Below are 23938 nucleotides of genomic sequence, written 5' to 3'. Positions count from 1 at the left end.
TGTTTTCTGACGAGCTTCCTTGTTTCAAAGTTTTCTTTTTGATTTATTTGATTTTGATCTTTTTCGCTCAGTTTTTGGTCTCCACCACCTCGTCAGGGGAACATCTGTCTCTTTAGCTGCTGAACGCTGCACTGTGTTCACCAGCTGGTCTATATTCTCAGTCCATCTGCTGTTTGGTGGCTGTTACAGCTTTTATTCTGAAAATGTTGCTCTGAGAGCTGAGAGTGAAGCTGAACGTTGACGTTGTGTCCGGACAGATTAACGTTGAGCTGGAGCTCATCATAAAGAAGGCATGTTGTGAGTCTTTATATCCTAAATGATTTGAACTCGAGGTCAAACCAGCAGCTTCAGTTTCCTCCAGGAGGAGATTCTCATTTAGTTTATCGACCCGTGTAGATAAAAGCTGATCTTGTTTTATTGATTGTGATTATTAATATTGAAGCTCATTTGGTCTGGCTTTGATCTGTAAAGCTGCTGGGAGCTGCAGATTCAGCTAATAATTCACAGTCTCCACAGTTCACACATCATCATTACACGTATTAGTAAGAGTCAGAGGTCAGCAGAGAAGCGGAGCGTCTGTGTAGATAAATATTCTGCAGATTAAACTTGTCCTACAGTAATGTGTCGGCACCTGGAGGTGATTCCTCTCTCCTTCACTCAGCAGCATCTTGGCTAATGTTAGCATGTTAGCTTCACCCTCTGCAACATCTCCAGCTGTTTCTGAGACGGAGGTTCTGTCAGAGTTACTAAATGATCTAGTGTTGCTCACAGGAATGTTCCTACAGTACAGATGATAATACACTGAAGAGCTGTCTGGTACAGTCATTTAGTTTAATTTAAATGTAATTAATTGGTTTCTTGCGGTGGTGGGAGGAGTCAGGTGTAGCCAATCAGCAGCAATTTACCTTTTTTTATAAAAAAAAAAGTTTGTCTTTGCTCGTAACATTTTGGATTCATGTGAATGTTTTAGTAGAAACGAACATGAAACTTTGGAAATGAAGTTGAAGACCAGGTGATGAAGTTACATATTGTTACAGGTGAAACAGGTCGTGACATATAAGAGGCGCTGTGGGAGAGAAGACGGTGACTGGACGTCCTCTCAGCAGAACTCTGGTCCCGAAGATCTGTCACATGACATTTAAAGTTGTATCTGTTCCTGTTAGGAGTCGAGGTCTGTTAGTTGTCAGAGAGTGTGTGTGTGTGTGTGTGTGTGTGTGTGTGTGTGTGTGTGTGTGTGTGTGTGTGGGTGGCTCATGCTGTGGCTTGTTGTTGCTTCTTATTAGAATTCCTCAGCTGAAGTCATTCGAGAGGCTTCACAGTGAAAAGTTGGAAGCTGTTCTTGTTTTTGTGGTTCACAGAAGTAAAACCATGACGGCAGTTCTGTAAACTGCTGAAACGATCCAGAGCAGCTTCAGTCATGCAGCCTGTTGCTCTTGACTTGTGAGTTTCTGTCTCGCGTTGTGTAAAAGTGCAGCAGGATCTGAAGCGTCTGTCACAGTCAGACCTGCTCTGGTTCTAATTCATCCACATTTCTGAGCAGGAACCCGTCGCCCCGCCTCCTGTTCTTGCTCTTTTTTTCCTGCTGTGTTTGCAGACTTCCAGGCTCGCTGCTCGCTCTGACAGACGCTCAGTGAAGCAACACGCTGGGCTATAAATACCCGAATCATAGAGGCTCTGCTGGCTGTATTTGCATACTGAACCTGGACGACGGGCAGACCCACACGTTTCTGTTGATAGTCGGCCTGCGTTCGAGCTGCACAGCTGCTGGAGCTCTCTGCTCGCTGTTTCACTGCGCTCTCTTTTGTTTTGGACGATTTCTGTTCCTGGACTCTGAGGAGAGTTGGTTTGAGGAGGCTGTGTGCTGCTCGGAGCTGCTATGGGAGACTTTTGGGGAGATATTGCCAGTCAGAGGGTGGCCAGAGCGATGTCACTGGTACGTATGAAGACACACACTTCTTGTCTCATGTGATCAGAGTGCGGTCGGGCCGTTACACTCATACTGAAACCCACTCGACTCCTGGTAATCCCTCAGCTGTTTGTTCTTGTTGATCAGTGTTTTGTTCAGATCTTCAGTTTCCTGTCAGAGACGAGGAAATAAACCAGACAATACGTTTGTGTTCATACAGGACACATTTAGCAGGCTGACAGCAGAGAAGTTAGACTCTTCTTTCCTTAAAAGACGAATGGATCCATTATCAGAATAGTTGGCGACTGATTTAACAGCTGACACTCGGATCTGATGAGAGCAGTTTCAGCAGAACATGACTGACGTGTTGTCGCTCATCATGACACATTTGAGGAAATCAGAGCGTCAAACAGGAAGAGAGCTCGAGGACAGTGACAGATGAGCCCACGAGTGCCTCCACAAACCTCCACACGCAGTCGATGTGATGAAAATGCAACAACACAGACATGAATTTTAAAATCCCAGAGCTGAAGGTGACCAAGAAATCCACAGACTGACTCCTCTGCTGACCTGCGACAGACACCAACCCTAATAATCCAAAGATCCGACACCGGAGCATTTTACTGCATCGACACTGTTTTCAGTAAACTTCTAGACTTATTAGATTAGATTAACACTGATCACTGTTAGATGAATCAATAATAGATCAATAATAGAAGTTCATATTTTCTGACTTCAGGTTCTTAAATGTGAATGTGTTCTTGTTTCTTTAGCAGGGTTAGATCTTAGATCTTTAGAGCTTTGTGCACAAAACGAGATTTCAGGACGTTTTATAAACTGAACAATAAATTGATTAATCAAGAACATGATCAACAGATCAATCAGTGATGATTTCAGTCAGTCAGCTGGTCATTGGTTCATCGTCTTTTTAGTAAACTTCATGATGTAGAGAAGTCAGACTGTCGACGGTTGAGTTCTCCAGAGAACAAACAACTATTGTGATAATTCAGAAAATGATTCGTCGGTGATGAGAACAGCTGTCTGTCTCTGCAGTTCACTGTTAGAGGATCTGAGCTCTTCTTCCTCTGCAGGGAAGTCACATGTGGTTAGATTATTTTCAGCCCATGTGACTCCAAACTCTTCCAAGTACAGATCATGAAGAGCAAGAACAGGCGAACAGAACCAGCCGATCCGCTCCAGACGGTTCCTCCTTCTGAATGTGAGGACAGTAAATCTGAAAGCTGATCTTGGACTCTGAATCATCACCGGATTTTATTTTTAGACTGTTTTAAACTGAATGTCAGCAGCATGTTAACTCTGCTGCTCGGCTGCGTCTCCACTCAGCGTCTCACTCTCACGTCAGACAGAGTCTCTGATACGAGTCAGGGACGATGTGTTTTAACTTCAGGATCGTCCGGTGCAGTTCTTCAGATGCTCTTATACATGTGACTCCTCTCCATCACACTTCAGAATAAACACGTAGGATTCTCCGGCCTGCTCTGAAGTGTATCTGACCGACGTCATTACAGACCAGAGAATCCAAAATATGTTTGATTTCTAAGAGACAAAGACGCTCAGATTTGATTGCGCTCTTCAGAAATATGCTGGTCGCTGCTGCTTTTCTCCTCGTTGACAACTGAAGAACATACGTGGACGCAGATCCTGATCCATACGATCTGTGTAAGTGTCTACACTCCACTAACCAGACTGTCTCACTTTGCCCTTCAACATTAGACGAGTGTCGTCAGTGTGCAGAGCAGCTTCATGATGACAGATCATGTAACATACAGATCCGTGCAGGTGTCTGTGCATCACACCTTTAATGTCTGACTGGAGGTTCAGTGTCTGCTGCTGCTCTGTAAACAGACTGAACATCAGGAAAAGTTAAATATGTTTTTATAGTCATCAAATCCCAACGATCAGACTGTCTGTGTCCGACAGCTTCACCTGTTCCTGTCGTCTGATTGGTTCCCAAACAGGGCTGTGTGTTAGTGTTAGCATGTTAGCATCCGTCAGATTAGCACAAACATTTTTAACTTTCACACAAAAATGTGATACAAATAATTAAAGTAAAAGAAAAATCAGGTCAGAATACAAAGATGAGGAGCACACACACACACACACACACACACACACACACACACACACACACACACACACACACACACACACACACACACACACACAGTGGTGAGTTCAAGTACAGTTTGACAAACGAGCGTGTGCTGCTGTGCTCGGATCAGTTCATGCTGCGGGAGCAGTGACGCGGATGCAGCGGAGGGATCACTTGTCCACTTCCTGCTGTCGGGATGATAACAGATGCTGTGATGACAGGAAGGAAGGAATGTGTGTCCAACGCAGCGTGAAATCTACATTTGAACTGGACGAAGCGGAAAGAGTCGTCACTCACAGCTTACATAGATAACACTGCGGTCATCACACTTTGACGACATCATCAGAACGCGGTGGGCGGAGCTTCCTGTTGAGGTGAGACGGAGGTTTCCGGGCAGAGACGAGATGGACGTTCAACATGTCCTGGACGGTTTCCTTCTAACGAGACCGGTTCAGATCCAGCAGAGGAGGAAGTGTTTGGCCCGTTAAAGGAACAGTTCACCCAACAGTGTAAACGCAGCCATCATCATCATTAGACTGAGCAGAGGCTCAACAAAGAGCAGCAGCAGAACAAAGACAGCAGTGTGAAGATGAAACCGGAGCAGAACAGAACCTGTGAGAGGAGATTCTGGTGTGTTCTGGGGCCCAGGACCAGTGTTTAGTCCTGCAGGTTTGCTGACCCTTGACCTATAGTATACAGTATACATGTACATGTAACATCTGCACCTGTACTTCTGATGCTTAAGTAGATTTAATATCAGTTACTTTAATACTTTTACTCGATTACTATTCAATGAATAGTACTGGTATCAGTTCTGATTCATGCCGTCAGTCCTGAAGCTCCACCAGCTGATCGACCCTGCAGAGAAGAACACACTGTTGAATGTGAAGCATCGTGTGTGTGTGTGTGTGTGTTGTGTGTGTGTGTGTGTGTGTTGTGTGTGTGTGTGTGTGTGTGTGTGTGTGTGTGTGTGTGTGTGTGTGTGTGTGTGTGTGTTCTGTCAGCGTGCTGCTGTACAAACAGACAGCAGGCTGTGAGCTCAGAGTTACAAGCGTGGAGCTGCACTTCCTGTCTGACACACGCCACCTGTGTGTGTGTGTGTGACTGTGTGTGTGTGTGTCTGCGTGTGTGACTGCGTGTGTGTCTGTGTGTGTGACTGCGTGTGTGTGTGACTGCGTGTGTGTGTGTCTGCGTGTGTGACTGCGTGTGTGTGTGTCTGTGTGTGTGACTGCGTGTGTGTGACTGCGTGTGTGTGTGTCTGTGTGTGTGACTGCGTGTGTGTGACTGCGTGTGTGTGTGACTGCGTGTGTGTGTGTCTGTGTGTGTGACTGCGTGTGTGTGCAGTACGCTCTCTGCTCGATCACATTTATTTGATTTAAGTTTTCCTCCCGTCGTCTCTCGGCCGTTCTGTCCTGATGTCCAGCTGTCAGAGCACTTCCTGTTGCCATCAGTGGTGACAGTGTAATGAGTCGTGGCGGTCCCACCGGCTGGGGGCGGAGCCTGATAGTCTGCGTGTGTGCAGCGGGCAGCAGCTGCAGAGTGAAGGGAAATAAACAGTTTAATGAACGAAGATTATTACATTAGACACACTGGGACCAACCCTGTGATCACTTCCTGTTTTATGTCTTTATTATCAGGTGGAACTGTGTGTGTGTGTGTGTGTGTGTGTGTGTGTGTGTGTGTGTGTGTGTGTGTGTGTGTGTGTGTGTGTGTGTGTGTGTGGTCACGTCAAAAGAGAAGTTCATGTTGCATGAGGAGGATGATGAGGATGATGAAGATGATGATAATGTGTTGCTGCAGGGGAACGATGAGGAGGCGGTGTTGGACCAGGGGAAGACCAGCTCCACCCTCTACACCAACTTTGAGAAAGAAGAACTGGAGAGTGAGTCTGCTGTTCTCACACACACACACACACACACACACACACACACACACACACACACACACACTGTAACAAGTGAGCCTGTGTGTGTGTGTGTGTGTGTGTGTGTGTTTACAGTCAAACAGAATCAAAGCTTGTATTGATGCAGGTTAGTGGATCAGGTGATGAATCACATTATTATATTAACAACACTAAACTGCTTCATGTGATAGAAGATGCAGGATGATAAAAATATTAAATGTTATGAAGAAAGTTGTTTATTTAGTAATAATGGATAATGAATAATTATGGACATGTTTACAGTAAACTACATTCACCAGATTATCACCAGATTATCAAACTGAAAATTAACTTCATGTCTGTTATTATCAAACCAAACTCATTTTGACTGCAGGTGAAAAAACTCACTTTGCCGTCAGCAGAATGAGGAACATGATCCTTTGTTCAGTGATTTCTGTGTGTTTGTTGATGTCGTTCGTTTGTTAAGAACCTTCAGCTGTTCACACTTTGGACAGGATGTCTCATGATGTTGACGTCAGGCCGGACGCTGTGGACGCTCCTGCTTGGCTGTTCTGACTGTATTTCCTCCGTCAGGTCACAGGGCGGTGTACGTCGGCGTTCACGTTCCTCTGGGTCGACAGAGCCGAAGGCGGCACCATCGCCGGGGACACCGACATCACAGGAAACGGCGGGACCGCTCAGACCGGGAGGACGGACGAGAGTCACCCACATACGGTCCGTCCAGACTCAGACGGTTTCTAATCACACACACTCTGAGATATCACGTCATTAATCTGATGAAGGGTTTGTTGTACTGCAGACACGCCGTCTCAGAGAGTCCAGTTCATCCTCGGGACAGAGGACGGAGACGAGGAGCACATCTCCCACGATCTGTTCACCGAGCTGGACGAGATCACCTTCAGAGACGGAGACTTCCAGGAGTGGAAGGAGACGGCCAGGTGAGGATGCACTCCGCACCACCTTTATATTCAGACTGTTCCTGATGAAACTCTGACGCTCTCATTCTGTTTTCCTCCAGTCTTTGTTTTTGTTCATGATTTAAAAACTATTTTTACCGTAATTAGTTTCTCAGCTGTATCTGATGGCGTCTGTATAATAAGTCACCTGACTCCGGCTCACACACCTCTGGCCTCTGTTTCATTCTCTGTACAGGATAAAGCTGTGTTTATTCAGGATTTATGATCTGAGCCCTGAGGATGTTGATCCTCCCTCAGGACTCTTTGTTCACAAATCCACTGGAGTTACTTTACACCTGTGAGGCCGAGCTGGATTTTCACAGACGTGTTTCCTTTTTATCTTTTCATGCCGGGATGTTTCAGACCACGAGTCAAACTGAGCTGAGGAAGAGAACCTCGATCATAGCTCTGATCCAAACTCTGATCCTAGCTCAAACAAAAAAACATATATCTGTGTGCAGCAGTGAGTCAGGCTGAAGTGTCTGTTTATTTAAAGGAACAGTTCACCCAAAAAGTAAAACCCACTCAACATGCGGTGAGCTCAGTGTTAGGCTAAAAGTCTGACATGCTAACACTCTTAACTTAGCAGCTACAGTGAAGGTTTCCGCTTCAGAGAGGCTGTAAAGAACAACTTTTCAAGTCAATATGGGACATTTGTTGAGGTAAATCTCTCTGTCGTCGTCAGGTGGCTGAAGTTCGAGGAGGACGTAGAAGACGGAGGTGAACGTTGGAGTAAACCGTACGTGGCCACGCTGTCCCTCCACAGTCTGTTTGAGCTGCGGTCCTGCATCCTGAACGGCACCGTGCTGCTCGACATGCGGGCCAGCACCATCGAAGAGATCGCAGGTCAGCTCGTTAACCAGCGCTGAGCAGACGGTGTAGCTGCTGCTGACTGGGATACATGTCCGGGATGATTTATAATACTTTAACATGACGCACTGAACACAAATACAACATGAGACATGATAATGAAAAATTGGAGGACGGGACCAAAGTTAAAAGACAGTAAAAGGATAAGAACATGTGTGAAGGCAGAGAGAAGTCTTCAGTGTTGAACATGAACTTATATGTATTTGAAGTGTTTGTTGTGTCTCGACATCAGTCCTCTGCTCCTGCTCTTCAACTGTTCATACGATGTGAATGTTCTGAGATGAAAGTGGACCGAGGATCGAGCCTTTTGGAACTCGGAAGTGAATCTTCTGATTGAAACTCAAAAGTTCCTTCTCTGCAGGTTTCATGTGAACCAGTTAACAGTTCTCAGTTCCACCACAGCACTGATGAGCCCGATGATCCGACGTGTGGCTGCAGACTGCTGATGTGTCCGATGGTACCGGTCCGTCCGCTCACCTCACGTCTCTCCTCTCATGCAGACATGGTGATTGACAGCATGCTGGCGTCCGGTCAGCTGGAGGAGGGCGGTCGGGAGAAGGTGAGGGAGGCCATGTTGAGACGTCACCACCATCAGAACGAGAAGAACTTGAGGAACCGGATCCCGCTGGTTCGATCTTTCGCTGACATAGGCAAGAAACACTCCGACCCCCATTTACTGGAACGCAACGGTGAGACTGCAGAGCTCTTGTCATTCTGATATTCACTCCTGAAATATTCCTGTGCAGATCTTCAGGAAGGTTTGGTTCTAATGTCCCGGTTCTGATGGATCACACGGATTTCATCCTGCTGCAGAAAAAGAGGATACGTGTCTAAATATATCTGTAATCATGACCTCTGAGTGATCGTGACAGAAAACTGTGCTTCTGTGTAAATCCAGACAGTTTAGTGGTCAGATGGCGACATGATGGAGAGAAAGGTTCCGTGACTCAACCAGAACCTTGAGTTTGTCTCAGATTCTGTTGTTAGAGGCTCTGAAGGTTGTGATGAGCTGTGTGACTAACTGAAGCTGGATCAGCAGGACAGCTGCTGCTGAAAGCTTCTTCTAGATCAAACAAGATAATTATTGATTCTGAGCTGAGACTTCTGAGGTGCCTCCACCTGTACAGTCTGTGACTCACGAGGAGGCAAACTATCTGCTAACATGGAAGCTAAGCTAGGTACAGGTCTACGACTTGATTCAGTCGTTGCCTTGCACTAATTACACTGATTTAAAAAACACACACTGCTATTTTAACAGCAACTGTCAACAAAGAGCTGATGTGGTTTCACATCCCAGCAGTAGATGAGACACTGTGAGATGGATCCATATAATTCTGCGGTCATGATGTTTTTCAAATTGTCTGAAGATTTGATTGAATGTGTCTGTGATTTTGATAAGTCTGCTCTCAGATTTAAATGTTTCCTGTTGAATCAGAGCGTCTCGTGTTGATGTGAGTTCTGCTGCTCTGTCACTGAGAACTCTTCAGTGTGTTTGGTTTCAGAGTTCATCTGTCCCGATTGGTCGAGATAACAGAGTGACAAGATGATGGGTCTCTGATTGGTGCATGGCATCGTGTCGGCATGGTAACGCTGTTGTCATTGTGTTTGTGGAGACTGAGGCGTGATGTGGCGCTGCTGCATGAGAGTGTCTCAGTTTGATGAGTTCCTGAACAACAACTAATGTGACATGAAAAGTTATTCATTGATAATATAGTTTAATATTAGCTGGCAGTGTGGAGGCCTGTTTGTTGTCCTCAGCAGTGGGCTGGTCCGTTTCCGACCCGTCAGCACTAACCTGAACCGACCTGCCAAGTCAGCGAGCTAATAACCAGCTAACACCGCGTGATGAGTCGTCGTTTTAATATCCGGACTCATAAATCCTGTTACGGAGTCCGAATTCTGCCGAAGTTACCTGAAGCTCCGACCTGTTGAAACCTGCAGACAGCAGATATGAAGCATTTGTGTGTGTGTGTGTGTGTGTGTGTGTCTGTCTGTCTGTCTGTCTGTCTGTCTGTACCTTAATTACATGTCTACCTGCACATCTGGCAGCTGTTTGTAAACACACTATTTAACTGAACCAGTAACACAACATCACCAGACTCCCTTAACAAATGTGGTGACTTTAAGAGTTGTTGAGTAAAAACAAACTTTATAACGTAGTGAAACTGTGTCTCTGACAGATTCTGACTCATTGTGTCCTTGTTGTGAATTCAGCATTAAATGTTTCAGCTGAAGTTGTTTGTCTCCTTGTAAAAAGTGTCAGTTTGTGGCAGCATGTCTGTACCAGCCTGTCTGCTTCTGTGTCTAAAGTGCTAAAGTCTTACCTGCCAACACTGATCAGCTGTTTGAACACACTGTTTACACTGATTTCACCATTTACACTCCATTTATGAAAGAAGAAACATGTTATTGATCTAAACATGTCACATGTTACAAAGACACTAAACAGGAACAATATAGGCGACTTCTTTGTCCCCGTGGAGAAAGTCCCCAGACTCCCTTAACAAATGTGTCAGTTTAGTGAGTTGTTGAGTTGGAGACACTTTATAAACTCTTTGGAACATTTACATTTAGTAGACAGTTTTGTCCAGAACCACTCACAATGAGTACATTTGTCACTAAGAGAAGCCTCAACATATCACTGTTGATAAAGTGCAAATGAAACAAACTGAACTGATGAATTCAGAGCTGATCACTGTGATCGATCACTCAGAGCTGATGGTGATATCAGGTCTGATCAGGCATCAGTTATTATTTACAAACACGATGATGTTGTGTCCATGACGACGTGGTTCTAATTGATGTGTTTCATATGAAACAATCGGTCAGATTGATTGTCTGATGTGTCGTCAGTCTGCATGTCGACTTTGACCCCAGCATGAGCATCGTTCACTTGTCCAGCTGATGTTTCCGTCCCTTCACCTTCTTCTTCTGCTCTTCCTCCTCTCCAGGGGAGGGTCTGTCCTCCTCTCATCTCTCCCTTCCTCCCTCCCCACGTAACTCCTACATCTTTGGGCGCCTCCTCCCCAGCCCCGCCTCCTCGCCTCAGACCACTCCCCCTCAGTTCCAACGTGGCCGCTTCCTGTCTGAGCCCGGCCCACCCAGCCCTGCCCCCTCCCTCCTCGAGGTTCCCCCGTCAGGCCACACCTCCTCCAGCGCCCCACGCCGTTGCTCTGCTCCTGGGGGGCTGTGGGGAGGAGCCAGGATCCCTCAGGTGGTGGTTTTCCCCCCTGAGGAGGAACAGGAAGTGTTCAGGATGGAGGACACGCAGGAGGATCCTCACGGTCACTCAGGCAAATATGAGTCAGCACGACTCTGCATGGCGGCTTCATAGTAAACACTAATCTGTAGTTCACAATGTAAAACAACAACTCCCAGGAGACACTGCTTCACTGTGACGATGGTCCGGGCTCAGAAAGAGTTTGGCCCGACTCTACAGAACAACACTTGTGCTTCTGGTTCTGTGGATTCTGTCTCTGTTCATCTTTCCAACACTAGTTTGAACAACGACCGTTCTGATATCCAACAATCCTGAAATCATTTAACGAACAAACAAGTTAATTTGTCTGCATGTCGGTTCTGTTCTGGTTCTGTCCCTGCTGGACGCCACACGATGTTCACAGTGAGGATCAGTCTTCTCAGACTGAGGTGGCTACATGAGGCATTTGTATTGTGATTAGTTTGCCTGCAGTAGTTGTGTTAACATGGACTCATATATACATAGATCTGATGGTTTTAAGTGTCTGTGTTCAGATGTGTTTGTCTGTTTCACCAGACGGGACAAATTATCAGACAACAGACTGAAATTAAAAAAGCAAACACGATGTCTTTACACCTCGTCACATGTACAGACTCAAACACTGCTCGCCAGGTTTGGACCTCCTGAATGGATCCAGACCATCCAGGAGGAACTGAAGCTTTGAGTCAACGATGCAAAAGAATTAAAAGTTAAATTCTAAAAGCTGATCGTCATCATTACTAATGAGCGACAGTGAAGTGAGGAAACACGTGCAGCAGCTCATCAGTGTTAATGAACGACTGACTGTCATCGTTAGTGGCAGCGAGCGGCACTCTGCTCCGGATCAGGAGGCAGGTTTCATATTGGCTCACCTTCAGAGGTGAAATAAGGTGTGAGGCGGAGCTGACGCATCATCATCTGACTGTTGTTACTGAGTTACAGCTGATAATGTGCTGAAGTCCAAATAAACAGGCAGCAGTCTAATGAAGCAGAGCATCGTGCTGACAGAGCGCAGCCGAGAGAAAACGAGACTGATGAAAGAAAACTTATTATTATGAAGGAACTGTTCCCTACAGAGTGATGACACCATCAGCGTTCTGATTGGCTCCCTATAAATCTCACTTTCATTGCGCTGCTCTGTCAAATCTCCAGGAAGACGGAGGCTGACTGTTCCTGTCGGCTCTCGTCTCCACGACAGGCGACATGAGATGTGTCCGGTGCTGCTGCTCGTCATCACTCTGAGGGAAATACACAATGTGCAAAATGTTGTTTTCAACTGGTGATCTACTCGTCCTCGTCTTATGAAATACACGTGTCGAGTGTTTTTTCAACTCTGAGGTGAACAGAAATGAGGCAGTTGCATTTGCTGCAGCTGCACCAACAATAATGATATACCTGTATGTCATCAGAATGTTTCCTGATCGTGAAAGCACGTCACGATGTTTCTGTCACGGCTGATCAGAGCTCCTCTCATTTTACTAACACCTTTCCATCTCTGCAGGTCTGCTGGCGTCCCCTCATTCAGCTCCAGGAAACCTCGACAGCAAGACCAGCGAGAGTCGTGTCAACGGCGGCAACAGCAGCAGCCGGGAGAACAGCACCGTGGACTTCAGTAAGGTAACGGCTGCTGCTGCTTTGGGTTTCTAAACATCCAGGAAGACTAACGTAGTGAGTGTGACGTCCTTCATCATGTGAGGTGATGATGTGAGATGTAAGTTGGCTGAATTAATGAGTCTATTAGTGATCAGCCTCTCAAACAGAAGCGATACGTTGGCAACCATTTTAAATATCAGTAAGTAATATGTAAGTTTTATGCAAGAATGCAAAACTTTTCATGGTCGTAGCCTCTCAAATGTGAACATTTCTGCTTTCTCTTGTCTGACACGTTGGTCGACTGAACGCCTCTGGTTCTGGTGTTTAAAGACGACCTGCTGGACTCAGAATCCGGTCAGCGTGTGTTTATGATGTGCTGTTTCCTCATGAAGGGGAAATCTTTCAGGAAATTTCTTCAAATTAGCCACAAACATTGTCATGGACTCATAGATGAGCTGGTGTAGATTTGGAGGTCAAACTGTGACCTCACACACTTTGACCATAACTCAAGAATTCATGTGCTCCAAATGTCTGACAGGATAAAATGAAGTGATTTTATATCATAACACAGAGCAGACAAACACACACACACTAACACACACACTAACACACACCAACATTTGGGTTTCATGTATTGTGTTGTATCCTGGTCGGACCTGCTGAACCCGGTTGAGAACCCGACCTGGAGCGTTGCTGTGGTTCCTGCAGCCACAGTCTCATCACTATGTTGATTTATTAACTTTCAACTCCAACATGTCAATCAGAATCACAGTACAACAACAGTCACAGCTGATATCAGATCTTATCCAATATCTAGATATTTTTCACAATATTGAATATTGAACAGTTACTTTATGACATGTTCAGACTTTTATTTTGAAAAGAAAATTCCCGCAGTGCTTAAACAGACGGACAGGGAGGACGTAGTTTCTAAGACATACGGCAGCTTTCAGGTTGAAAGCAGGCGACGGCTGCTGAGTCTCAGTTCAGGTCTGCGTCCTCTGAAGGACTCGGCCTCTGTGGTCTGTGAAGGCGAGTCCTTCAGAGACCTTGTTAACCTGGTCAGCTGTTGTTAAATCTGACGGTCTAGATGTTTTACCCTTACGTCATGATTTCTGCTGCCCAGGCTCGCGAAAGTTACGATCCACGCCATGCGATGTCGCCATTTTCTCTCTTTCTTTCTTCTTTTTCGGGCACACAAAGAATCTTGGGATATGTGAGGCCACGATGGATCATAGCAGTGCATCCTCCAGAAACAGGGAGAAGAAGGAGCGTCTGGAGGAGCAGAAGGAGCCTCTGGAGGAGCCTTCAGACGGGGACAGACTTCAGATGCTCCTCTGAAGGATGCAGACCTGAACTGAGACTCAGCCAAAGACGAGGATCAGGATCTGAATGAAGCTGCATGTCGTCTCCAACAGCTGTTAACTAAACTCGGCGATCTAACTAAACGAGCGATCAGCAGAAATAATGACTATCTCAATATTTGGCCTGGACAGATTCATGATGGCTGAATCTTAGTTTGTTTTCGCTTTAACGTCAGAAACACTTTAAATGATATTTCAGATAATTTCACTAGCTGAAGTTACAGAACACAAATCATCCAATTACCTCTGAGTCGTGCAGCCAATCAGAAGCTGTTTGTGTGACTCGTTTGTTTCTCAGCAGGACTGCGACTGCGTTTGTTTGCTGCCGTCGGCCGGCAGGAAGCCCGCTGTAAGTCTGTCCACCTGTCAGTCACCGGCTGTCGACCAATCAGTGGCCTGTGTTGTGGTGATGCGCTGTGTCCTGGCTGTCTGTGTCGCTCAGTGAGGTCGGAGTGACGCTGACTCTGCTGTGTTGTTTCAGTGTGTCGTGGTGAAGAGTCAGATTTGTTGTTCGATTTGTTGAACGTTGTGTTAATTTAGTTTGAATGTTTGTGTTGAATCATGATGTCGTCAGTGACACTGTGGCAGACAGATGTTGGATTACAGGGCCGATACCAGAACAATCTATCAGCTGTAAAATAATAATTTAACCACCAATCTGTCCTTGGATTGTATGACACGATGATGATGATGATGATGATGGAGAAGACGTCCTTCATGTGCCTACAGATATCAGTTTAAGACCTTCATGGTCCGTCTTCACTGCTCAGAACATTTTACTCTCAGACCTCAAAACCAAATGTTAAAACTTAAAAAGAATAAAAACTTTGGAAACGAGTCCCAACCAATCTGATCGATGAAGAGCAACGGTGACAACACCAGCAGATTTATGGAGAGGAGAGAGCAGCTGCACAGGGTCGGTGCTGCAGACGCTCCGTCTTCATCTGAAGCAGCTGAGAACAACACTTTGTGGACGCAGGCTTTCTTATGTGGTCTTTTTAAAACTCTGCTTCTCAGTTGAAATTAAAAAGAGCTTGAACTCCTGTTTCATCAGAGATCACTAACTCACTGTCTTACTCCATCTGCTGAGGAAGATCATGTGATGTGACTGAAAGCTACAGATCAGCTTCTCAAAGGATCGTCTTCATCAAAGGTCCCACATGATGCTCACCTCCAGATTCATACTTTTGTTTAGAGCCTCAAGTAGAATATGTTTACATGCTTTGATGCTCAAAATCATTATTACCTCACTGTCCTTTACTGCAGCTCCTGCTCAGCCCCCTGTGCTCTGATTGGTCAGCTCTCACAGGCCTGAGCAGGCACTGAGGGCGGAGACTTTACACTTGTGACATCACAATGTTACAGAAGTCTTGATGACTCGATTAAAGTCAGTTTCTGAAAACAGACCAAGTATTTCTCTGAGGATTGAGTGTATTTATACACACACACCTGCAGGACAGGAAGTCTCACCCTCTACAGTTTGGGACCTTTATAATCTGTGTATTTAATGTAAAGGATCAGCTGATGATAGCACACAGATACAAAGTGTTTTCTCTGACTGACTCTGAGATCAGATCAGAGGAAACTTAACCTGCTGCTGTTACCTGAGAACACTCCTCACCTGAGCTGTGACAGGAGGACTAAACTGCTGCCAGCGCCCCCTACAGGCTACAGTGTTCATGGTGAGGTCATGGAGTGTGGTTGATTGTGTGTGTGTGTGTGTGTGTGTGTGTGTGTCAGGTGGACATGAACTTCATGAAGAAGATCCCTCCTGGGGCTGAAGCCTCCAACGTCCTTGTGGGTGAAGTCGACTTCCTGGAGCGCCCGATCATCGCCTTCGTCCGACTCGCCCCCGCCATGCTGCTGACAGGCCTCACTGAGGTGCCAGTGCCCACCAGGTGACACACACACACACACACACACACACACACATTATTTATCTCTTTGCTCATTTCTGACCAGTCTGACTGGATTTGTCTCTGACTGTCTTCATGTTTTCTTGTCTGTCCAGGTTTCTCTTCCTGCTGCTCGGCCCGTTTGGAAAAGGTCCACAGTACCATGAGATCGGACGCTCCATGGCCACTCTGATGACAGACGAGGTGAGACAACAGAGGGATCAGTTCAGCCGCGACACTCTCAGGGACGCTAAGTTGCTCATTAAAAAAACAAACACAGCCGGAGCTGAAGGTTTAATGTGACGACTTCACCGAGGTAACGTGTCAGAAGTCTCTCTCACACATCAGATCCAGAAGAACAGAACTAACAGTGGATGTCAGCAGCTCCACAGCCCGTTACAGCGGACACCATGAAGAGAAATCCACTTTCTAATCCTAAAGTTAAAAAAACAAACGGCTCTTCTCAATTCTGAGTGTTTACTCCTGCAGAGCTCTTCAGCTCCAGCAGCTGCTGCAGGCTAACGCTAACAGTAAGATGTCTCTCAAAGAGGCCACGCCCCTAATTGCACATAACATTAAGCCATATTATAATTGAAACCATTGAGTTGCATAAAAGTGGTCATGAATGGATCAACAGAACCAGCTGGTAGTGTTTCTTCCTGCTGTAGAGTTGGACTCTGTAACTGGGACTTGCTGTCAGAGCCTCAAGTGGCCGTTAGAGGAACTGCAGTTTGTACTTCAGTCTTAGCTTCAAATTTTACAAATTTTTAAGTTTGCAGTTTATTTGTGATGCATGTAAGAACTGAGACGTGTCCTCCAGTTTCATCACTACTCTTTGAATTAACATGAAACACATGAAGTAGTAAAAGTGGACTAAAAGCAGACAGTAACAGGCAGTGAGACGTCAGCAGGGTCCAGTCGGCCTGGTGTTTTTCCTGCTCGTCTGTCGTCCTTCATCATTTCTGACGTCATTATTTCAGTCACATTTGATGTTTTATATTCAGCGTCTTCGTCTACACGACCGTGCTGCTGTACAGGTTTCCAGGTGAGCAGCAGCTTCTTCTCTCTCTGGTAGATTTTCCACGATGTTGCCTACAAGGCGAAAGACAGGAACGACCTGCTGTCAGGGATCGATGAGTTCCTGGATCAAGTCATGGTGCTTCCTCCGGGTGAGTGGGACCCCAGCATCCGCATCGAGCCCCCGAAGAGCGTTCCGTCTCAGGTGAACCCGCCGCTCCTCCAGCAACACCAGACCTCCTCCTGTCAGTCAGCGAGGATCTCTGATGTTAGTCCTGTCTGATCTGAGTTCAGTACCGTGTCTTCGTCTTCTGTCCGTCTGCAGGAGAAGAGAAAAATGCCGTCCGTGCCGAATGGCTCCGCCCATGGCTCTGACACCGTCAAGGAGGCGGAGCATCAGACGGGACCGGAGCTGCAGAGGACGGGGAGGTCAGTCTGACAGGACTGTGAGAGGTTTCTGTGTGAGTTGTTCTGAATGAAAACAGAGTCATGATTGAGGAGAGAGTGGGTCCTCTGTCCGTCAGGATCTTTGGTGGTTTGGTGAACGACGTTCGGAGGAAAGTTCCCTTCCTGTGGAGCGACATCAGAGACGCCGTCAGCCTGCAGTGTTTGGCGTCCGTCCTCTTCCTGTACTGTGCCTGCATGTCGCCCGTCATCACGTTCGGAGGCCTGCTGGGCGAAGCCACCAAAGGAAACATAGTGAGCAGCCGGCTGACGGGATGATTCTCCTCCTGACGGCGCCGCCTGAACTAACCCGTCTTCTCTCTCTCTGGTAGAGTGCCATTGAGTCTCTGTTCGGGGCGTCTCTGACGGGCGTGGCCTACTCTCTGTTTGCTGGTCAGCCTCTCACAATCCTGGGCAGCACCGGTCCGGTTCTGGTCTTTGAGAAGATCCTCTTCAAGTTCTGCAGGTGAGTCAGGTTGTTGGACTCATTACCCATAAATCCCTGGTAGTGGAGCCGCCAGTGCTCTGTGGCACTCTGTCCTCATCAGCTGTGATCTGAATTTACCTGAGATGTTCTGGTCCAGATGTTTGCTCACCTTTGGTTTGGTCACAGTTGTGTGCTTCAGAATCTCGTCCGTCCGGTTGTCGACCTGCACCGGCTGCCATGTGTAACTGTACACAGTATGAAGTACTTTTACTGCTGATACTGAACCCACATGGAGCTTCTGTTCTGAGGACAGAAACACACAGCTTCTCAGACTCCACTCCCAACGTTAGTGGCATGCTACAGCTAGCAGCCTGGCTACTGTCCAAAGCCAGAACCAGCCACAAGAACCTCAGTGTGTCTAGAACGTGATGTGAGTGCTGTGAACAGTCATGAGTCACAGGTTCTGTAGATCGGTGGTTCTGAAGCGTCTCAGGTGTCGGTGCTGAGAGGAGACACAGATCAACATCTTCTCCTCTTCACCTCCTTCTTCTCCTCCATCAGTCTCCAGTTGCTCATGTTGCTCCACTGTTACCTGGAGAAGGTGAGCGGGCAGAACCATGACCCAGCAGAACCAGGACACGTTTCCTTTGTGTCGCAGTCAGAATCTGGTGTTTCATACGTGGATGGTGTCGTTTCAGATGTTGCTTCTGTAACTTGTCTTCTGTCAGACTGGTGGACAGAAAACCTTCAAAATCCCCATTGAGTTGTTTATTATAGTCTCTCGATCTCTTTAGTTTTTTTATTACAAGTGTAATTTGCATATTTAATCATAAAGTGTCTGATCTGGTATTTCTTATTGTCAGTGAGGAAGTTTCACGTCGATCTGTTAGTTTGATGTCTGAGCTCGTCTGCTGCAGCGACTCCTTCAGATACAGTTTGAATGCAGGACTTTTACTGGTATTAGAGTATTTTTACATCATTGTGTTGAACCACAGAACTAGAATACTTGTGGTTTTGCTCATGGACTCTCTGTTGCTGTGTTGAGCTGTGACGCCCCCTGCAGGAGACTGCTGAGAATTAAAATGGTCATTAATGTCCTCAATAATGAGATTATGTGTTTGGGTTTTTTTTATGTTGTAAAATCAGAGCTGAAGGCGACATGCAGGCTGTGTTATTCCTCATGGAGACAAAGAGCTCTGAGATTATCCAGATTTCTGGGTTTTGGGATCAGAACTTTAATTGGCTTCAGTCAGATTGTGTTTGTTTCATGAGCTGCACTTTTCTATTGTTTGACTCTTTTTGTCTGTGGATTAAAAATGTTTTTTAGAATAACTAAATGTTGTGTAACACTCACATAAAATCCTTATTTTTCCAACCTGCTCCATTTCCCACCAGATTATATCACACTGTTATACGTTATACGCTCTTTAAAACCAAAACACTTCCATGTGGACGTCAGAGACACGTCAGCGCCTGCAGTTAACATCTAATAGTAATAAACACATAATGTGAGCCGACATCAGAACCATCAGAAACATCAGAATCATACAGTCAGTGATGATTTCCACAGTTTTTATTCAGAGCCGACATAATGAATCAGTCACCAGGTCAGTTAGAGTAGAAGAAATTCAACACCAACAGGGAGGTGAACGTTCAGAGTCGAGTGTCACATGTTGGTCCTCACATGGGGAACAGCAGGAAGCCGCTGAAGGTGCTGTGGTGGTTGCTGTTGTCCCAGATCTGAGTGTTGTGCCACAGCTGCATGGCGAGCCTGTCGCCCGCCTCCAGCAGCAGGGCGGCGCCGTTGGACGCCGTGTCGCTGCCCTCACCGGACGTCTGCTCGTGGGCGATCAGCTGGATCTCTGCGTTGTTTTTGTAGAGAACGGCGCTCATGGGGAAGTTGGTGGGACTGTTGGCTGTGAAGCGGATGTAGTAGACTCCACGGATCGGTGCTGTGAACACACCTGGAGGAGGACAGGTCACAAGACATACGGCAGGTGAGAGAGGACAAAATAAGTAACACACAAGGAAAAAGACGTCTGGGTGATATTTTAACTGCACTGATGATCAAAATATCATCGAAAATTGCGGTGAGGCAACTTCCAGATCACAGCAGCTGCATTCTGTTGTTTTAATAAGAGCAGGAGTAGAGAGCATACCTCTGCCAAGGCCCAAGCCTGCCATCATCAGTGTCCTACAGTTTAATCCTGAAGCTCTTCATGTGCTAACAACAGTTAGCGGTTGCTAACAAGTGTCTGAATGAGACTACAGAGGTTGTCGGGGACATTAAACGTCCTCACAGCAACACGGAGACTCATCTACTCACTCGTCCGTCTTTACAGGCCACTTTAGTTCCACACTGTTCTAACTCTGACTTTACAACTTGTACACTGATCAGTTTATAGAAAACCTGGATAGTAATTGTGCAGTAAGACTCTTAGTGGTGGAGACGTTTCAGTCATGTGACCGTGATGTCGTCTGTTTGTAGCCTAACATTAGCTTCTTACTGCTACACAGTTAATGTAGCTTCACACATCACAGAGTGGAGTTCATCTGTGGAGGTTATCTGGATCAACAGAACCTGGTCGGTTCAGAACTCAGTTCAGTGACCCCACAGAGGAACCAGAGAGATGCTAACGTCAGTTAGCTACAGACATTCATCATCCTGCAGCTCTCTGTGGAAAACAAATGATTTCGTTGCGTCCTGATGAAGTCAGATTTAACGGTGGAGGAGTTGTGATGACGTGTCCACTCAGTGTGAATCTGATATCTACATGTGAGCTACATGAACAGCTGTTACAGCTGCAGGGACATGTTGGACATGTTTGTGTCTCTGACCTGTCTCAGAGCTGTACGCCTGTCCGATGTTGGTCAGGACGTCTTTGTAGATGAGATTTTTGTTTCCTGACGTCGTCTTCTGGAGCCCGTTACCTCCCAGAGAAGCTGAGAAGGCCACCTTCGGTACCTCTGAAGGAAAAACCAACCAGAACAAATAATCACAAAGATCAGCCAGAAGCTCACTGTGGGCCTGAGTGCAGCCCGCTAACGATTAACGCTCACGATGTCAGTGAAACATGTCCGTCCCTGTTAAAGCTGCGACTGGACTGACCTCTCATCACCTTCAGCTCCTGCTCCGTGGCCTCCAGTCTCTGTTTGACACCTACAGACACAAAACCACCATCAGCTGATCGATCCCACCGCTGCTGGACAACCACGTGACCTTCATTGGTGGTGAGTGTCACATGGAGTCTTACTCTGAGTTTCACTCTGGAGCTGCTTCAGAGACTCCTGCAGGGTCCTCAGCTGGACGTCTTCACTGTCCTCTGTTGGAGGCTCGTCCACCCTGGAACACACAGAGACACACAGTCCGTCTTCAGGACTCACTGTGGACTCCCACATGTGATACATGCTGCTGAAGAACCTTCAGTAGTTTAATCTGACCCACAACTGCAGTCAAGTGTCATCAGTACCACGTTCTAGTGTGTCACTTTGTCATGACCAGTGTCACACAGACGAGGTGGTTGGTGGTTAGCAGTAGTCAGTAACGTTAGTAGTCGGGTCATGGTATGATTAGTAGTGTCAGCGGTGGCTCACATGGAGAGGAGCAGGAAGCCGCTGAAGGTGCTGCTGTGGTTGCTGTTGTCCCAGATCTGAGTGTTGTGCCACAGCACCATCTTCAGCTGGTCGCCCGCCTCCAGCAGCAGGGCGGCGCCGTTGGACGCCGTGTCGCTGCCCTCACCGGACGTCTGCTCGTGGGCGATCAGCTGGATCTCTGCGTTGTTTTTGTAGAGAACGGCGCTCATGGGGAAGTTGGTGGGACTGTTGGCTGTGAAGCGGATGTAGTAGACTCCACGGATCGGTGCTGTGAACACACCTGGAGGAGGAAGAGGAGGCGTGACGAGGAGCCGAGGGTGAAACATGAGACATGACGGAGTCGGCTCCCTCAGACAGGCCCAACAGACGGTGCTGATACTTGACAGGTGTCAGGACCTGTTCGATCCACAGGTGTGATATCGTCTTCCTCTCGTCCTGCTGTTTACCTCCAGCAGCACAGACACATTTCTGGAGATTTATTTGATTTTACACTAAATTTAAGTCAAGACAATTTAATTCATTCATTGATGGATTATTGTGCCTGACGTGTCCTTCTGTCAGATTAGTGGACAGAATCTGTCCAAAATGTTTATTTTTGTCCAGATTTATGTTTTGCTCATTTATGCTACTGTGTGCGTATTTACTTTTAAGGTCTCATTTGCATATTTAACTTAAAATTTAATGAAACATGTAATTAAAATAATTGTTTTAATGTGAGCAACAAACTGGGAAGCATCCTATTGAGATTATATATTCACCTGTAGCGTCTCCCCTTTAATGGACACCTGATTATGGGTCTCACCTGTCTCAGCGTTGTAAGCCCCGCCCACGTTGGTCAGGACGTCCCTGTAGACGAGGTCTTTGTTGCCAGTGGTCGTCTTCATGAGGCCGTTGGAACCCAGCGAGGCCGCAAACGCAACCTTAGGTGTTTCTGTCCGAAAGAAAATGAGAAAGTCAAGTCCTGTGAAAACTTCACTGGGAGGAGCAGCTGCAGAATTAATATTTAAAACATTATATATGAGGTGTTGATGAAAAGAAATCAGCCAATGAGGATCTTTCTCTGCTCATTAACTACAGACTGCTCCTTTAAAGTACCTGAGGCGGCGCCACATTAACAGATGAAAGTGAGTCATTTTCAGCTCCAGCATGCGTCAGCAGTTACATCATGTCATGACTGTGTGTCAGTATTTTAGACGTTACGTTCTTTATCTACCTCTCACTCTCTTCAGTTCCCTCTCAGCTGCATCCAGACGCTCCGTCATCGCTGAAAACAAACCAAGAGAAGAACAACTGAAAACATGCGGAACATTAAAAGTGACTGACAGACGAGACTCGTGGAGCTTCACGTGTCTCCTGTTTGAGTTGCAGAATAAAGAGCGTCAGGAACTCTTCTGTCTGAAAGTCTCAGCCCACAGACGAGCTGCATGGAGACATCTGATGTTGTGAACTGCTCCTTTAACACCTTCATGTTCATGTCTCTGCCTGTTTCTGTCTCATCTGATCGGCTGAAGAGCATCAGCAGCAGCCTCGTCGGTCTGCAGGTGACGTGTCCTGACGTGTCCAGGTGCGTCTCTTACCTCGTCTCTCGGCCTTCAGCTCCTCCAGACCGGCCTGCACCCGCTTCAGCTCGGCCAGACTGTCGACGGGCTGAGCTGAACCGAACCGGGCCAGACAGGCAAGGGCCAACAGCAGCAGGACGGGGAGACACCGAGACATGTTGATGGACAGAAGAGGACAGAGGGGCTTCTGGTTTATATAGAGAGCCTGTGTGGTCGATGGCCTCGGGTCAGTGTTGACTCTGTACATCAGACTGATAACACTGATCACTGATCTGCAGCCTAAAGCAGCTCTGCTGATGGTATCTCTCTTTAAAATGAAGTCAAAGTTCTGAGCTGATCTCAGAACAGTCTGTTCATTCTGTCCTGCCTGGAAGAGTTTCTGCTCCAACAGAGGACGTTGGATAAAAGGTGGCGAGCAGCTGAGCCGTGACTCAATGTATTGATTGGATTTATAATCTTGTTGGTTCTCTGATCACATCATCCTGATTGTTACTGCACCAGTCTGACTGTGTTTCATTGAGTGTGAATGTTGAGCTCAGATAACGTTTGAACATGTGAGAAATCTGCTTCGTTGTCTTTTGTCTTCGTGTTAGTAGTTGAAGTGGACATGAGGTGAAACGAGAGAGAGCTCCCGTCTGGCTTCTGTTTTATAGAATATAACTTTAGAATATAACTATAACTAACATTTTCAGTGTCTGAAGGAACGTTCATGTCACAGCGAGTTGATTTAGTGACAACTGAAGTGAAATTCATGTCCGAGACAATCAAAGAGCTGACGGATGATTTTAAATAAAAGCATCAGCAGAGACAACAGAGTTAGAGATGTAATAAGTCAAACGTCTGACCTGATGTCAGAACACCAGAGTCCATCTGTAACTTCAGGAAGTCTGAGGAGATGAAACTGTAACACACCTCGGAGAGTCACAGAGACATTTAATCTGCAGTGGAACATCTCCCATGATCCCACGCTGCTTGTGTCCTTTCTTTGTTTCGACGTCGACATACTGACATGACTTCCTGTGCATTGAAAACCATCATTGTCTCACTGTCCCATGCTGT

At 46.5% G+C, this 23938-nt stretch overlaps 2 protein-coding genes across 5 annotated transcripts in view; one reads left to right on the top strand and one right to left on the bottom strand.

Moving 5' to 3' along the window:
- The window catches only part of LOC119005648 (sodium bicarbonate cotransporter 3-like), a 41026-nt gene that overhangs the window by 10468 nt on the left and 6620 nt on the right, over window positions 1–23938 (top strand). For 2 of the 4 annotated variants that reach the window (XM_037073457.1, XM_037073459.1), the window contains 12 exons: window positions 5820–5901; window positions 6496–6636; window positions 6722–6860; window positions 7564–7724; window positions 8249–8437; window positions 12488–12603; window positions 15684–15841; window positions 15955–16042; window positions 16914–17060; window positions 17181–17284; window positions 17380–17554; window positions 17632–17765. In XM_037073457.1, the coding sequence (XP_036929352.1) occupies window positions 5820–5901; window positions 6496–6636; window positions 6722–6860; window positions 7564–7724; window positions 8249–8437; window positions 12488–12603; window positions 15684–15841; window positions 15955–16042; window positions 16914–17060; window positions 17181–17284; window positions 17380–17554; window positions 17632–17765 (1634 nt within the window). Of the gene's footprint in view, window positions 1–1613; window positions 1934–5819; window positions 5902–6495; window positions 6637–6721; window positions 6861–7563; window positions 7725–8248; window positions 8438–10699; window positions 11042–12487; window positions 12604–15683; window positions 15842–15954; window positions 16043–16913; window positions 17061–17180; window positions 17285–17379; window positions 17555–17631; window positions 17766–23938 lie in introns of those variants that run through there. The other 2 variants (XM_037073460.1, XM_037073458.1) reach the window with 2 other exon arrangements.
- On the bottom strand, window positions 18940–23935 carry LOC119005650. The gene is made up of 8 exons (XM_037073462.1): window positions 22898–23935; window positions 22534–22584; window positions 22123–22251; window positions 21321–21600; window positions 20981–21069; window positions 20836–20886; window positions 20565–20693; window positions 18940–19690 (listed from the first exon to the last, which is right to left on the bottom strand). The coding sequence occupies exons 1-8, from the start codon at window positions 23124–23126 to the stop codon at window positions 19407–19409; spliced, it is 1242 nt and encodes a 413-aa protein (XP_036929357.1). The 5' UTR covers window positions 23127–23935; the 3' UTR covers window positions 18940–19406.

This window comes from Acanthopagrus latus, chromosome 17 (assembly GCF_904848185.1).
Source record: "Acanthopagrus latus isolate v.2019 chromosome 17, fAcaLat1.1, whole genome shotgun sequence".
NCBI lineage: Eukaryota > Metazoa > Chordata > Actinopteri > Spariformes > Sparidae > Acanthopagrus > Acanthopagrus latus.
The sequence above is the reverse complement of the archived record's forward strand: the minus strand, read 5'-3'. Positions and strand labels throughout refer to the sequence as shown.